Source organism: Phoxinus phoxinus (assembly GCF_949152265.1).
Source record: "Phoxinus phoxinus genome assembly, chromosome: 5".
In the NCBI taxonomy this organism is placed as follows: domain Eukaryota; kingdom Metazoa; phylum Chordata; class Actinopteri; order Cypriniformes; family Leuciscidae; genus Phoxinus; species Phoxinus phoxinus.
In genome coordinates, this window is record NC_136880.1 from 26,597,623 (window position 1) to 26,614,935 (window position 17,313).

General features: G+C 38.4%; 1 protein-coding gene across 1 annotated transcript in view; it reads right to left on the reverse strand.

Moving 5' to 3' along the window:
- xkr4 (XK related 4) overlaps positions 1-16,836 on the reverse strand; it is a 57,623-nt gene extending 40,787 nt beyond the window's left edge. The window contains exon 1 of the mRNA XM_079613141.1: positions 15,976-16,836. Within this exon, the coding sequence (XP_079469267.1) occupies positions 15,976-16,655 (680 nt within the window). The 5' untranslated portion in view covers positions 16,656-16,836. The remainder of the gene's footprint in view (positions 1-15,975) is intronic.
- Between the last annotated feature and the right edge of the window lie 477 nt (positions 16,837-17,313).

The window sequence follows — 17,313 nt, forward strand, 5'->3', positions numbered from 1 at the left end:
CGTCATCTGGCGAACTTGTGACAGCTTCAGGGCTTTTGTTAAAACTAAAGATCAAACTTCTGCATTTTGCGGATGAACAGGAGCGGTGCCAAAAGATCAAAAATGCATTATGGGTGTTGAAGTTTTTTGGCAAAAAGAAACGCGACAGCATTTTTTCCGTTGTTTTGTAGTCATGCATCACTGAATTCATTTGTTTGTGTGTTTCTACTGAATACATAGCCACGTTTTATTAAAAGCCCATTATACACATAATTTATGTTGATATAAAATAAGTATGGTCACAGTCAGATATTCGGTGTATAATACTAATTAGATTAGAATTACAATTATGGAATTGGATTTGGAATTATTATTATTGTTAATGATGATAATGATAATAAACAGTTTAGTTTAACACATCTCATGTTTACGGCCACCAGGAGGGATTTTGCTGCTTTCAATTGGTTTTAAATCATTATTTCAGCATGAAAGTTTCATTTCCTTTTGCCACACATTTCCTCTCACACTGTATAATGAACAATTTCTAATATTTACATGAAATGTCCGTCCTCACATGAGTGAGTAGATATGAAAAGATGCATGGGACAGAACACTCAATGAATAAAAGCGGCCAGGGCGCTTTCTTGAACTCATTTCGAGTTCACCCACGCAGAGCACACTGCAAATGAATCACATTTCACGAGCAAACTCGCATTTCTGCCTCTCTATGAATCCTGCAGTCCAATGACACAACATCTCAAATGACCCATATCAGACGGTAAAAGCATAATCAAAACCTAGAGAGCAATTAAGGATATGCAGAAGGGTCAAAGTGATTTTCTGTGTATTGGGATTCATAATAATCAGAGCTTTGACCCGTTAAATCAGTGCCGTGATGATCTCCTGCGTGCTTTCACTGCTTGAGGGAGAAACTCCGCTCAGTCAAACTATGTGGAACTAGTCTAGAACAGCAGGCATCCTTTAAAGTGGAGCAGATTCAAGAGTTGTGGGAAATATATTTAAGAGCTCTCCATTTCAGAGCAACAGACTCAAATGAAACGTTCTCCTTGCACATTAAATAAAGGATGGGTGATTTGAGAGATGCAAAACTGCTTCTTTCCTTATTTTCTGGATTGAGTCATTTGAAAAGTTACAAATTTCTGCATCCTGTTTTATTGTGACCTACCCTGTGTCCGAATATGCTTCCCTACATAGTAGGCGAAAAACAGTATGTGAGTAGGGTTGCCACCTTCAGTGTGGCAAAATAAGGGACTCCCATCCAGCCCCCCCCCCCCCCCCCCCCCCAAATGCTCAACTTTGACAAAGTCATTTTTATTGTTATAATTGTGATTTCATAATATGTAGATATGAATCCAACTAAAAGCTATTGAAAATATGTATTTTAGTCAAATAGCAAATGGTGTAGCTCTGCAGCCATCTACTAAAGTGATAATTTCTTTACTTTTAAAACAGCATTTTCCAAAAGATGGGCAAAAATCTTACACTAAACCATGTCAAATTATCTATATCCATGAACGTTAGAAATGTGGGTCTTTTATAAAGTGAATTTAACTTTTTTTTTTTTACTGTTTTTGTTTAAAAAATATTTATTTATATAGCCTAAAGTAAAAAAATATATAATAAATCCTCCTAAAACTATAAATCCTAAAAAAAAAACTATTATGTTTCAAAATTTTATTTTATTGAAACAACACAAGTGTGACTTTTTCCCCCCACACTAACATAAAAAAACAGATATTATTCAAATTTATTTAATTTTTTTTTGTAGATGTAGAAAGTGTTGTCAACCGTGCAAAGTCTCACATCATTTGGACAAATATAATGTTTTATTTATTTCAGCAAACGTCATTTGGGGTCAAAGACCCGAACAGCGCACGAGGGGTTAAAAACGTGCAGGTTTACAGCGCATGTTTACGAGACTCAGTCGCTATAGAAACAAAGACGCTAAAATGCAATCACGCAATGAGCTTCTCTACTAAGAAATTGATTTCTTTATATTTGCTATTAGTATTATCCATACTGCAAAATCCTTATGTTTTTATTCAACTATATGTGGGCCTAATGTAAAATACGGGACAAATCGCGTCCCTTATTGATTTGATACGGGACGCATCATCTTACTTGTAAATACGGGACGATTCCGTATTTTAAGGGACGGGTGGCAACCCTATATGTGAGCCAAGTAGTGTGTCCAAATTCATATAGTATTTAGGAAACAGTAGGTGAAAAGTACCCGGATGACCTACTAACTTACAGTAAAGCAACGCAACTGACGCAGTAGGTCACATGACGGTGATGCCATGATGGATATACATCTGAATTTCATTCATCCTACCCATCCATATTCATACTATTTAGAACATACTTTATTTAACGGTCGCAAAGTAAATTTCAAACCAAATGTAGAACCTACTAGTCAGTATGCGATTACGACATCACGCTGATGACATCACTGGAAGCTGCACCATCAAAATCCAGTCTCCCAGAACTGATTCTGCGCTATACAGACACATACTTATATTCTCGACAAAGCAATATAAACAAGACAGCCTGTTTTGGCAAAACAGATTAACGCAGGTAATGGAGAACAAGCGCCATGTCATCAAGTCAATGTCTATTGCCATGGAAACAGAGTAATTGTCTGAGGTCCACCAAGTCTCTTTTTCTGCATCTTCAGATTATTCCTTCATTTAATCTTTATTTTCTGCTGCTTTACATCTGTTGTGTGATACACAAACTGTGCTTTGATGCTTAAATATACTATCAGACTCTGAGAAACATTTAGCTGGTACTGCAATCTGAAACATGTTAAAGCATTTTAGACCCGGGGTATTGAACTATTTTCAGGTGAAGAATCCCTTGGTAGAGAGAGAGAGATGAGGCAGGGACCTCCTGTTACTAATTGTATCAAATTGAATGATGCATGTTAAGCCTGCCTTATAAACATGCATATTAGCATATTAATGCATTATGTTGTCATGATGTTTACTGTACTCACTGATGCTCACTGTATAATATACATTATTGCTGCACAGTCAAATGCTTTACATTTAAAATTTTACTTAAAGGGATACTTCACCTTTGGAAATATGAATGTGTATTTAAAATGGGTAATTTATGTAGTAGAAATGTGAAATTATTTTTGAATTTGGAGCCTTCTAGACTGAGAAAAACCAGAAAATGTATTTTTGGCTCATGCGGATGAAAGACAACAACTCCCAGAATGCACTTGCTTCGCTGCCCTAGGAGGCTACCTCCAAGCCACGCCTACCGGTAAGAGCGCAGTTAAACAACAAGGCTAGGCTACAATGTGACAAGTCAACCCGGGATTTCGAGATCACCAAAAATGTCTGGGATTCGGCTTTTGCGTTCTACAGTCGCCATTCATTATGTTTACTGTGGCGAGCAGGAAAAGGCTGAGGGCCGCGGGAGAACTGCGCGAGGCCGGTGGCGTGATTACTGATGAGCGCCACCTGTGAGACGCACCGGTCTCGTATCTCTCACGGAGGAGCGGGAATTTTCTTAGCAATGTTAAAATTCACATTAACCCATCACTTGTTTAGCGTTCATGGTCACACTACATTCAGATTCACCAATCGGAATGAATTCAGTTAGATTGCAACAAAAGGTGTGCATGTAAACATAATGAATGGCGACTGCAGAAAGCAAAAGCCCAATTCCGGAGATTTTGGACGATCTCGGCGGCCAGACATGTCCGGGAAAAAGAGGATGGTAACCCTCTATGGGCGGGTTGAAAACATGCGGATCTATCTAGCACCTTCTACTGGCTGTAGTTTCTAGCCTCTGGCCAAAAAAAGCCTCCGATGACGCAAAAATCTTCATTTTTTACAGACAAAAAATACATAAATCTCTTGTCTCAGGGGGATATGAGAGAGGGAAGCACGGTAATTTGAAAATACTACAGGTTTTCTACTGACACAAAGCTTAATGCTAAATCCTGAAGTATCCCTTTAAATGATTTTGATGTATTTGGTGTCACCAATGCTGCATCTGATAAAACAAACAAACAAACAATAAAAACATAATTATTTTTTAAATATTACAGTTTAAAATAACCATTTTCTATTGTAATACATTTTAAAATGTAACTTGATGGCAACGCTGAATTTTGATCATCATTACTCCAGTCTTCAGTGTCACATGATCCTTCAGAAATCATTCTAATATGATGATTCTGTGCTTAAAGGGCAAGTTCGGTATTTTACACTTAAAGCCCTGTTTACAGATCGTATCTGATGAAATAGAACGGTTAAGATTAAAATGTGTATTCTGTGTATTCAATGAAATGCCAGCGGTTTGCTTGCAATTGGCAAAGGTGCATTATCGCCACCAACTGGGCTGGAGTGTCTATTATTCAAGCTTTCAACGGAAGAATCACGGGTGTGACGCGTTTGGCAAAATAGGTCCACAAAAGCGAAATAAACCTAAAATTCTCGGGACAGGAGCATGTGTCCAAATTTTTATCTTAACCGTTCTATTTCATCAGATACGATCTGTAAACAGGGCTTTAAGTGTAAAATACCAAACTTGTCCTTTAAGAAACATTTCTGAGTATTATCATCAGAGTTGCTGGTTAATAGTTTTGTAAACTGTGATGTTTTTTTTCAGGATTCTTTGAGGTATGGAAAAGTTAAAAAGAACAACATTTATTTGAAATAGAAATCTTTTATAACATAATATCTGTCACTTCACTTTTGATCAAGTTAATGCATCCTTGCTGTATCTTGTGACAGTCCTGTGAAAAAGCTGTACCTGCTCTTGAGAGTCCTGCTTCCTGTTGCCCTCACTGCTGAATTCAGCAATGCAATCTTTAAATCTCTCTTTCTCGCTCTCTCTCTCTTTCTCTTATACACACCTCACATCTTTGATGCGAAGAGAGCTTAATGGAGTGTCCTGATATTTTTCACTTGATTTCAAGCAACAGATCAAATGAGGAGTGATGGGCCATGGAGAGCTGGGCAGATGCTCAATGGACTGATCATCACCACACAAACTATTGCCACTTCTGTCTCCACAGACACACATGAGATCAGCAGCTCATTTAAAATAGCTTGACAAGCATGTTTTTTAAAATTAATGTAAATCAACGTGTAATTTAGGTTAATTTTTTATCAATATAATGGCATGAAAATGACCTCAAATCTAGCAGACATGGACAACAAGTCACAAAACTAATTTTGATTTAATGGAGTTCTTAATCATTTTATAATATTTAATGCTAATACACGCATATGGTAGATTATTCTACTGTTTGGGGTCAGACTTTTTTTTCTTTTTAAAGAAATTAATACTTTTATTCAGCAAAGACACATTAAATGGATCAAAAGTGACAGTAAAGACATTACTATAAGTTAGATTTCTATTTCAAATAGCCTAAATGTTGTTCTTTTGAACTTTCAATTCATCAAAGAATTCTGGGAAATGTATCATGGTTTCCACAAAAATATTAAGTAGCACAACTGTTTTCGACATTGATGATAATAAGAACATCAGCATATCAGAAAGACTTCTGAAGAATCATGTGACATTGCAGACTGGAATATTGGCTTTGCCATCACAGAAATACATTTAATTTTAAACAGAATACCCAGATATGTCTATTTGTCTATAAACAAACGTATCTGTTTATATTGGAAAAAAAGCAATTGATACAAACAAGCCAACTGTTGGCATACAGTTCAATAATAGTGACAAAATGATTAATGTGCACAGCTTGCTCAGATAATTTAGTCTTTAAATATATTTGATGAGAGAATTGTGAGTTTATATTGAAATTTCTGACTTTTGATGCAGACTTTGGAATCTTGGCAAATCTGAGACACACTGTTGTAATCTCTTCTGAAGCTAAGGAAACATAAAAGATTATGGGGCCATTTTCTCAGGAGAAACATCTGAAAACCTAAAGACACGGATGGTCATTTTTAAATTTCCTTTGAATCTCCGGTCATACTCGCAAAGCTGCTGCTCTGATATCTACTCATACTACCGATGAAATGGTGTTAAACAGTAAGCTGGATTCATTGTCAGTGTTTTTCGCTCACTTTAAGCAGTGAGGTAGTGAGGGAGAACGGCACGCACCGCCTGACAAGCCGGAATGTGGTAAATAATGCAAGAGGTGGCAGTCAGGTCTCTCACAGCACGCAATGTTAAATATTCATCCAAGGTGGGCAACCCACGCCGGGCCTTGCTCATAGTTGTGGCATTAGAAGGATCGCTCCCTTGTCACCAGCTCTCAGCCAAACAAAACAAAGCGTTATTATGCAAACATGCACCTAGAGAGCATCTAAAAGCACCCACACTACAAGATAATTGGGCCGATTTTGGACCAAGTTCTCCCCTTCCGACATTCCTAGGTAAAGTCCTGATTATCTTAATGGTTCGACAGATCATCTTATCAGATTTCCCTGTGGTGTGAGGCATGTTAAGAGTGAATGAATCTACTTGGAGGAACGTCGGGACACACCGATCTTTAATCGTAAATAAATATCCAACATGTTGAATATTTGCGATCAGAAATCCTGTTGTGTGGGGGAAACCCCCAGGACAAACGTGCAAACACTCTAGTCTGTAGATTGTCACATGGAATGAAAGAATACCCAATCAGAAAGTGAGCTGAAGGAATACGGAAGCATAACACGACTTCATCCAAACAACTTTCTTTTTTTCCCTGCAAATTTTCTGTAAAGCAATCCAAACACTATTATTATCGCAATTTATTCTAGGCCGTTGTTCACCACATTCGTTTACTCTAAAGTCACGCTTGACCATAAAAGATTTTGCCATTTCCCATGTTCACAGTAAGACACAGTAGTTGTTTGTGAATGTAATCTGTTAGGTTGCGTTTACACCGGCAAAAAACATTTTGTACTCGCATCTGAGACAGATTGGAATTTGTTGCACATGTGTAACACATCCGCACGAGATCCGGTTTTTCCTCATCCGATCTGAGCCACTTCTACTTCCACTTTCCTTGATTTTTAAAAAAATCTGATATCTAATATATCTGATATTTGAACATCCGACCCTACGTCTAAATACAAATACGATTCTTCCTTGAATTCCAAGCCACCACAAGGCGAGAGCGACACGTTTGCCCACAAAGATAGCTTTTTATTGCCGTATTATGAAGCAGATTTGCCTGTATGCGCTTGCAGCTTTTTTATTGAGGTGGGAACTTTATAAAGAAAAAAACATTGGCGTGCATACAGAAACATTCAGGGGCTGTTTTTTTAACCTGTAGCCATGAGATTTATAAATAAAACAGCTTCACTACGTAAAGCTATATTATATTTATCAGCAATGAGGTGATAACTTTGCTGTAATTAAACTATTAGGCTTCTCTCTTGCTCTCTCTCTAATTAATTAGAATCCATTAAAAACTTAATATTACAGCGATACTTTATTTCACTTCAGAATTCTAGATCTAACTAGCTGTCGATAAGAAAATTAGCGTTATTTTCCTGTAGCCGTTCAGATTTTGCACTGCAAAACATCCATGACAGCTGTTATCTTGTCCATGCTGGAAAATAATTATGGCCACTCGACATGAATTATATAAATAATTCTAATAGCATGGTCATTCAAAACCAGAGGGTCTACCACACCACATGCATACTAAAGCGATCAATGACAATCATTTTGGGTGGGAATTAACGTAAACAGATATCGGATGCCTGTCTGAAGTGAATGTAAACAGGCAGGCCAAAAAAGTCTGATAGGGTCAAAAGATCGGATCTGTACATTAAGACTTGCAGTGTAAACTTAGTGTGTCGTGTGCTGTCTTGGTCACAACACAGCACCCCACACACTGTTTACTGTTCCTCTCTTCTTTTTGCTGAGTCAACAGGTAACCTGACAAAAATGAGGCGATAAGAAGCAAATTCGTTAACTGAGTAATAATTAACTTTCTATCAGCATCTTCATCTTCATCTGATCACCGTCCACAAGCTCATTTCTCAGAGAAACCCATCCTGAAGTCGAATCCCAGAGGATCTGCATATGCTGTTCTTTATTGACTTTGGCTGCTGAAGAGGGCTCCATTTCCACCTTCTCACTTATTTTCAGCTTAGAGTGAAGCAAAGGCTGTTAACATCCTGGTGTTGAGCCCCAAACAGCTTTTTTCATTATTATAGGGTTCAACGGAGGTCATCTACTGTACATCCTTCATAAAAGTACAGTTCAAGAGTGCCATTCTCTGCCATTTCTGCCTGAATGTGTAGCAATTTCACAGCTTATTAAAACATTTTTTATTTTAAACTCTAGCAATCAGCAATTATTATTTACCACCCACATCAGGGACGAACAGTGTATTCAATACAAAATTAAACACAAATCAATAAGCATTAAAACACAACGGAGGGCATAAAATTCTAAGCATGTAGAGATGGTTTAAATTGCAGGCACATAATGAGGACCAATTATCATCTAATCTGGATCATACAACATATCTAGAGGAAACAAAATGGGGATTGATATGCAATATCAGACTTCATATCCAAATGACACAACCTTACCACAATAAAAATGCCAATAAACTGACTTCGTGATGAAAAAAACAAACAATTAAGTCTGAGCTTATTCATAGAGTTGGATGACATGTATAAATCATTAACACCCTCAGCCACCAGTCACCATTTCTCAGATAAGAGAAAGGTGAGGAAAGCGAGAACATCAGTCCACAAACGCTTCCACTCAGGTCCTGCAAATATACATTACAGATGGAATCATTTTGAACTTGTTTGTTAGTTAAATGAGCCATGCTCACAATTATAATTGTATTTTTCAACATTAATTATAAATGTGCTGTTGGGGTGTGAGTGTGTGAGAGAGGACATGCCAGTCGAGGCTGGACTGCAGGGCTGCATCTGGTGAGATAACTCCTGATGTCTCCTCCTCTAAACACCCAGCTCAGAGAAAACAGGTCATCAGCACCAGCACACTCAAACAATGGCTGCCGGTGGGACCTGTCATGCCCAGCACTCCAAGCAGATGCATTTGGACGATTTAGTATCTAAAAATTTGAAACCAGTTATTTTATTCTACCCTGAGATATGCTGTCCCATACTTGCATCACCCTGAGCATTTGGGCCCTCCAATGTTCATCACTTCTCAGATTATTAAAAGCAAGAATGCATCTAGAGAGATGACACAGATTCTCTCTTTACAGCTCTACAAAAGTAGGAAAAAAATATCAAAAGGAGCCTACAAAGTACTTTAAAATGTCTCAACCAACAACTGTAGCATTCCATCAATATTTATCAATAGTGACAGGGGGAGACATAACAGGCTTGCACAGAAGCATCAAGCCAATTCAAACAAAGATATACTCTTAAATTTGAAATAAATGCTGTTCTTTTAAACTTTCTATTCAACAAAAAGTTAAATTTAAAAGCATGGTTTTCGTATTGGGCTGCACAGCTGTTTTAAATATTGATTCTTGAGCATCAAATCAGCACTTCAGAAGAATCATATGACACTGTATGTAATGGCAGTAATAGCATAACAGCAATAAATTACATTTTTAAAAAATATAAAAAAAGAAAACTGAAAACTTTTTAAATTGTAATAATATTTCCCAATTTGACTGTAGTTTTGATCAAATAAATGCAGCCTTGCAGAGGGTAAGAGACTTTAATCGACCCCCAACTAGTGTGTGTATAGTATAGTACTTATATGTTTGTTTTAGTTTTTTTAATAGTAGACATTATTCTCCTAGGTCTTAATTTAGTCAGTCAAGCATCTTGGAGATGTTGCTGTAGTTCTTCTGGATTTAGTCTGTCTCAGTTTTTTCTGTTTCTTCATGTAATCACAGATGGACTCGACGGTCAGATCAGATCTGTGTGGATCATACCGGCTGTTGTCAGACTCCTTGTGCATGCAAAAATCTCAGCGGATTATTACAATTAATGGAAAAAGGAATGTTTGAGAATGTAAACTGTTATTTCCTACTGACACACTACAGCTAAAGATATTAATAACTGGCTTAAAAACCTTTTTTAAAAATACTAATGTGCTTAAACTATTAAAATAAAAATAAAAAGTGCTTTATTTGATTTTGTCTTATCCCACAACAAGAAGGCTTCTACAAAAAGCATGATAATGTCTCTACTCTTCTAAAACCTTAAAATGTGACCAACAACTGCTAGCTGTTTGGTGTCTCTAATGCTGATGGAATGAAATGACCCCCTCACATACTCTATTATCCCGTTTCTCAGTGGAATTCCTATTAATGGCACCAAAATTGAGCTTTGTTAAATGTTTGTATTGTTAGATGTGTATTACAGTTCAATGAAAATTAGATTCTCACTAGAAGATCATAGCCCAGCTGCAAGCACCTATACACAGATCTAATCTCACTTAACTCTCATGTGAGATCTGCTTCAAGACAGCCTGGAGTAATCTTTGTTCTTAAAGAGGCTTTAACTTTGATACTGCCATTTTCTTTTTCTTTTGTGATACTAAAAGTGATAATAAGCTTTTATCTCCTCAAGCTTGGTTCAATCGATACAGATAAGTATATTTTTGCCTTGTAGGTTCCCACTCCTACAAACTAGACAGTTTTTTGTGCTTTTTATGTTTGCTTTTGTTCGTTGTATTTTGTTTTGAGTTTAACATGAGTGCTATTATATCCCCTCCATTTTGATTTACTTTGAATGTAATTCATGACAAGTGCAATGTGATTAAAACATCTGATTATTAATACTCGCCTAACTGGTGTGTTGACATCTTTCAGAGAACGCACTTCACAGAGGATCTCGGCTTAAAATAAGAGCAGAATTAAATGAGAACTTATGAAATTAGGCACAGTGTTCTGCATGCATAAGCGTGATGGCTCATTAATTCAACTTTAAAGTGTAAATTCTGGACTGTTCGAATGCCGATACCTGCCACCTTGCTTCGAAATGATAGGCTACATGTTGCCTTTACTCTCAGTGAGATGTGGCAGACAGTGTGGGTGGGAGGATGGGTGACATGGATAGAGCTAAATAGCAATGGCCTGGTTCAGCTGCACCATTTGGTTGCATTGCTATACATAAAATCACACTCATTGGCATAAATCTCCATGTTTAACTTAATATGGTCATTTAGGCTGAGTTCACTGGAGAGCTGTTGTTTCGAAAGGAGCCTCTTTACAGGTGAGATAAGGACCCCATTTTACACATTGGCTTCATAACACAAGCAGTTACCCAGCTAACTAAGAACGTTTTGCTAATGTTCCCATTATGTTATCAACACATTATTTCTGAATGTTTTCTAAACATAAAATGGCCAGTTTTTAATATGCTTTAAAGCGTAACATTTTTTGGTTATGCAAACTTTAAGGAAACATTAATTCCGTTTTATCATTCTCCAAACATTATGGGAATGTTACTTCTGAATGATTTCTAGTAACAAGTAGTAAAAAAATGTTAGATGAACGTCCAGCTAAAACATTTCAGAAGAAAAGAAAAACAATCCATAAATATTGTTTTGAGAACATTATTAAAGACCAGAACATTTTGAACAAATGTTCTATTAATGTTACTGGAAGAATGTTTGTTCACAACTTTAAGAGAACCGTGCCAGAATGTTAGCTGAGCATGTTCCCTGTTAGCTGGGTATTATCCATCTTTGGTTACTTTCTGTATTACATCAATACTACTATAAATAAAATATTAGCTGAGCGACTGCAATGAAGTGCAGTGTCTATGTGACCTGCACCCATGTTCTTTACCAGAGGAGTATATGGTCATCATGGAGGGGATAAGCATGGTGTGTTAAATACAGGCGTGGATAATAACCCCAGTGCCAAGTAGACTCCTACTGTGTGACTATAAATGCTTCATACTTTATTCAGACCCATATACATACATACACAGCATGTAGTGGCAAGTGGCAAGCACACAGTGGTGTGATGCATTCTCATTTGCAGTGCAATCATGTAGACCACAATCAGCAAGACTTCACATGCAGAAACGCATACAGAATGGCTTTCAAAATTATAAGGGGCTTAATTAATTACCTGCAATTAAAAATAATTAGCTTGTAAGACATATGAAGGAATAAGAGAGTGGTTTAGGCTATGTGTAGATATGAATTTCATAAATATGCAGTGGTCTTAAACTAAAGTCAGGAGATATGAATTCCATCTTATGTCTACTAAAGGCCAATTCACACAGCTGGTCGGCATCTGTCGGCCTTCAGCATTCTTCAGAGCATTCCCAGCAGAAAGACGCAAGTGCAGTTATGTACTGAAGCTTTGAAAACAAAACCAATGGCTCAAAAACCAAAATATAAAAGGGAGGTGAGCAACGCTACGCATTTTTCCGCCTTCTCCTGCGCTGTCGTTACCAAGCAACGGGGTAAACAGCTGCTTCTTTAATGACGCAAACACACCACGGTTTGGATCCAAATAATATAAATATGAGTTCACACAGTCAAGCGGGGGCAGGGGGAGGGGGGAGCAATTGAACTCGGGTTCGGACCAGGCAATCGAACCAAGTGTGAAAGCACCCTAATGAACATTTTACCATTATTTACTCAACCTCATGTCATTCCAAACTCATAAGACTTTTGTTAATCTTCAAAACAGAAATTAAGATATTTTTTATGAAACCTGAGAGCGTTTCTGTCCCTCCATTGAAAGTCCAGGTAACCAAAACGTAAAAGATCAAAAACATAATAAAAGGTGCCAAGATCCAAAACATTTATAAAAGTGCCATAAAACAAATCCATTGGAATTACGCTAGGGCTGTCACAATTTCTCGATTAAATTCGAGTGCTGAATTAAAAAAACAGATCCTAGGTTGCAATTTACCCGTGTCGATACCGGTGTTGTGCCGAATTTCGATTCCCTGCCAAATTATTACCCCCCTCATTGAAGTCAGTTTCTGATTACCTAATCCAAACCCCTCCCCCACAATTTATCCTAAACCTACCAATACTAGGGGGGGGAACAATTTGGCGAGGGTCAGAATTCGGCACAACACTAAATTACCCGGTACTAATAATTACTAAATTAGTGGTGCATTCCACGGATGAGAATTCGAGCAGTTTAATCCAAGTCCGGTGAACAGGTACAATCGCTTTATAAGAACAGATTTAGGGTTTGCTCAGCTTTGGTTTGATTAAATTGATTTCTCTGTTAGTGCGGTTCATTTGAATAAGTGTGAATGCTGCCATCTGAACCCTGGTGCACACCAAGTGGGCCGAGAGCACTGAAAAGGTGGGTCTCGATCTGCTTCCAAAAAAACTCTAGTGCGGTTCGACTGAAATATAAACGCAACACGGACCAAAGATATCTAAATGAAACAAAAACAGGATGTGATGACAAGATATGACTCTAAAAAGGACAGAATGTTCAAGCATACCCGTTTTTTCTCGTCATAGCCCATCACAGTTTGGTATACAGGTATCAAAAACGCTTTCTCCTTGCAGCAGATCTTTGTTGTGTGTAACAGAGGAATTCCTGGTGCTGATTTGACTTCTTTACACATTTCAAGATCTTCACGAGTTCTCAGGTGATAAAAATACCATCATATGTACGCACATGCAACAAGCGCATTTAGCCCAGCACATAGAATTGTTTTTGATGTTTGGTAAGTTCTGTAGCAAAAAATACACGTCATTAAAGCTGGTCTTGTTTTGTTTGGTATCTTTAGGGTCAGTCTTAAAAATGACAGTGTGAAGGCTAAGAGAACCAGGATAATGTTTTTTGTTTTTTTCGGAGTCGGACCAATAGGACCTAACTACAAGTGTAACAACACACTTAATTTAGGGTTTTATTTACATAAACAATGATAAACACACATACACATATGGTTAACACGGAAACTTGCAAATGCACTGTGTTGCACACACAACAACCTATGATGTTTTCATGTAACATGCAGAAGCTTCCATGTTTACCATGTGTGATGCACTCTATGTGTTTATAGCTAATAAAAGCCTAAATTAAATCTGTTCATCATATTAAGCAATCATATCTCTTCACAAGACTAAGAATTTATTCCTCTTGATTCATATGGATTAATTTAACGGCACCTTTATGACCTTTTTGCATCTTTTAAGTTTTGGTTCCCTGGATTTTCCAGCATTGGTGCAGAATGATTTTGAACTCAGAGAATAGAACATGAATAGGTAGAGATTTCTCAGCACGGTCAGATAACCATACTTTAATGATGTGGAGACTCAAAAATGTATGTTCACAATACATTCAAATATTCATTTCACAGCACCACAATGAAAAAAAATGAAAAAAAACTGTCAAATAGGCCAGCATGATTCAGCAACAGAAATACATATATTATGTCAACCTAAAGTCTCTTTTATGCATGTGCATTCCTTTGAATTAAATGTCATAAGTTCTTGTAAAAAAAAAATTATGCAACACAACAATTAGAGGTTTAGAGGTTTCTCAATTCTGCAAGGTTTTTCCTGCACACTACTATGGGAATACATATTATATATTATATAGGCCTACATCAACATATGACAACTAAATGTAGACCTTCACCTTGCACAATCAATCTCCCATTCTATCACTTAGCCTGTCACATTTCCTTTGTTGAATATCAAGAACTTTATTAGTGAAGCTAGCTATTTTTAAATTGCTTTTCTTTGTGAGATGTCCCCAGACTGGTGAACCTTTGCACAGTGCCACGTGCAGCGCATGTCTCAACAATCCTCCCCCTCTGAGAGAACACATTCCCATCACCCTAAACAATGTGACACCAACAGGATGACACCAAAAAAGAAAAAGAAAAATAACCCGCCAAATCAGCTGCCTAATCAGAAAACAAAACAATACTTATGGTTTACGAAAATAACCAGGATTTGGGCTGTTTGGTGTGGTTGTGGCCTAGTTTTTTGAAGGGCGCTATTAAGTCATTCCATTCAGCTTTCCCACTTCTAGCTTTTAATTCATTAGCAAATAGCAACAACATTCTTCAAACTCAGAGCTGACTGGACACAAATATGGGAGCCCAAACCAAACCAGCTGTAAGACAGCAGATTGCATCCATTCTCTGAAAATGCCACATCTGTAAGTAACGACATCATGTTCTATTATGTGATTTCATAATGGTGTCTTTAAGGCTGATCACAACATACCTCGTCTTTGCACTCACTATTATATGTCAGACCATAGCTTTGATGGCCTCATTCCAATTTAGCAATTCCACATCCTTTGCTGTTTGGACAGCATCCACATACAACCCTCAGGGTCAAAGACTTGAGTAAATGGAATCTCACTCTATTGAACATGCTGATCAGAACTCATTCAGCCTTCCGAAGAACCTGATGGGCTGACGCTGTGAAACTGAATAGGTTTCTGATGCCGTTCATTAGCTCTGTCACTGATGTAAGCATTGAGTACAACTATGGGCAAATTAATGTATTGATCTGCAAAGAGAATGCAACTTCATGGGTAGGCCAATAACCTCATGCACCGTAAGATGCCACCAGGGAAATATTTGCAACCACTTTTCATACAAGGCGATCAATCACCCACTATAGCATTTAGTTCTCCATGAGGTTTATTCTCAATTACATTAATAATGGATTTGAACGGAACGAGTCAATGAACGTCTACACTATTCTCATGAACACTTCAGTCATTTCGAGCTCGTTTCAAACCAGAAATATTTTTTCATTGTGTAAGTCAGGTCACCTAAAAATAAAAAAACTACAAGTGCTTACTTTCCTTGTTCTGTTGCAAGATAGATATTAAGCATTTTAGATGAATATGAGCATGAGTTTTACAGTGAAAGCAGGGTGATAAATTAGCTCTACAGCCTACACAATGTGTGTGTGTAGGCCTTAACGTGTCAACCAGTCCAAACTCAAGAACATGCTTGGAGTGTCATTCAACCACGCGGCTCTAAACAAAATAGGCATGCATTTTAAAGAGGACAAGCAATAAATACGCGACCTCAGCTCTTCAAATCACAAGTGCCATTGAAAATAATAGCTTACCTCCCGATTTGTCCGAGCTGTAAGATGTGAATGACGGACTGCAACAGCCAGATACAGAGGGAACAGGATGCTGAGCGTGTCTTACTATTCCGGGCTGCAGTAGCGCTGTTGCTGCTGTTGCTTGTGGTGTTGCTCTTGCTCGCCGTGGACGCCTGTCTTTGAGGCGTAGACGGGTGGGCTCCAACGTCTCCGTGCGAAGCGGAGCAGCTGAGCAGCTTCCCGTCCATGTGGGAGCAGCTCGCCGCGCCGCCGCCGGAGCTCTCCTCGGTGCTGAAATCATGCACGAACCATCGGAAACTGAAGACCTGCACTGAGAACGAGCCGAGCACCACAAAAAACAGCGTAAGCCCGAACCACCAGTATTCGCGGCGGAGGTAATAGTCGACAGAAAGCCAAACATCAGTGCCCACATCCGCGAAATACACCGTCACTGCGGCGAGGATCCACAGGCAGTCCCAGACCGTGTATTTCTGCTGCTCCCTGCTGAGGCGGAGACATGTCGAATTTGAGCCACAGCACCGCGACTCGCCGTTAACGAAGTCCGCCTCTCCGGTTCCAGAATCCGGCTGCGATCCCGGAGCGAGCCCTTGAACCGAACCCGAATGATCCGAATTCTGCAAAGGCGTAAATGCTACATCGCTCTTTTTCATCTTTAGCACCCCGTCGGATTTCGCGGCCATTGTAGCAGCTTTGTCTTCCCACCGTTTTCGCGTCTTCTCCTCGGCTTCTCTATTCCAGGCGAAGAGACACTGGGCTGGGCGACCTCCTCTTCCGCCAGCTACAGCGCCGCCTGCTCATAACAAAGCAACACTTCCTTTCGGTAGCGGGTACGAACCATATGCTCTCCCATGGCTCCTACTTAAAACTATGACATCATTGCTTTGCAACTCTTCTTCAGGCGCACATCATGGTGTTCAATATCCAGCTATTGCAGCACAGCCTTTTGCTAACTCCACATTCGTGCATAAAAAATGATGTCTACGGCAGCGGTACATAAAAGATGTGACTGTTCGGTTGCTATGGCATTTGTAAACGTGCAGTTTCCCAATATTACCCTGTCTAGAGCGGAGGCAAGCGGCGCGTTAAAAAGTAAATCGCTCCTTATAATAAATAGGAAAGCGTCCGTTGTGGCGGTTTTCTATTTTTCACGCGCCGCACATCTACTGCAGACAATTTATTATTCCTAAACCGTCTGAAAGAAAATTATTTTAGTTTAGAAATATATTTCTGTGAATTGTATTCGTTACATTTTTTAATTACTTTTGACCTTTCAAACCCAGATGGGGACGTTTGTATTTCTTTCAGAACATGTATGCAGTTGTATCAATGCTAACATAA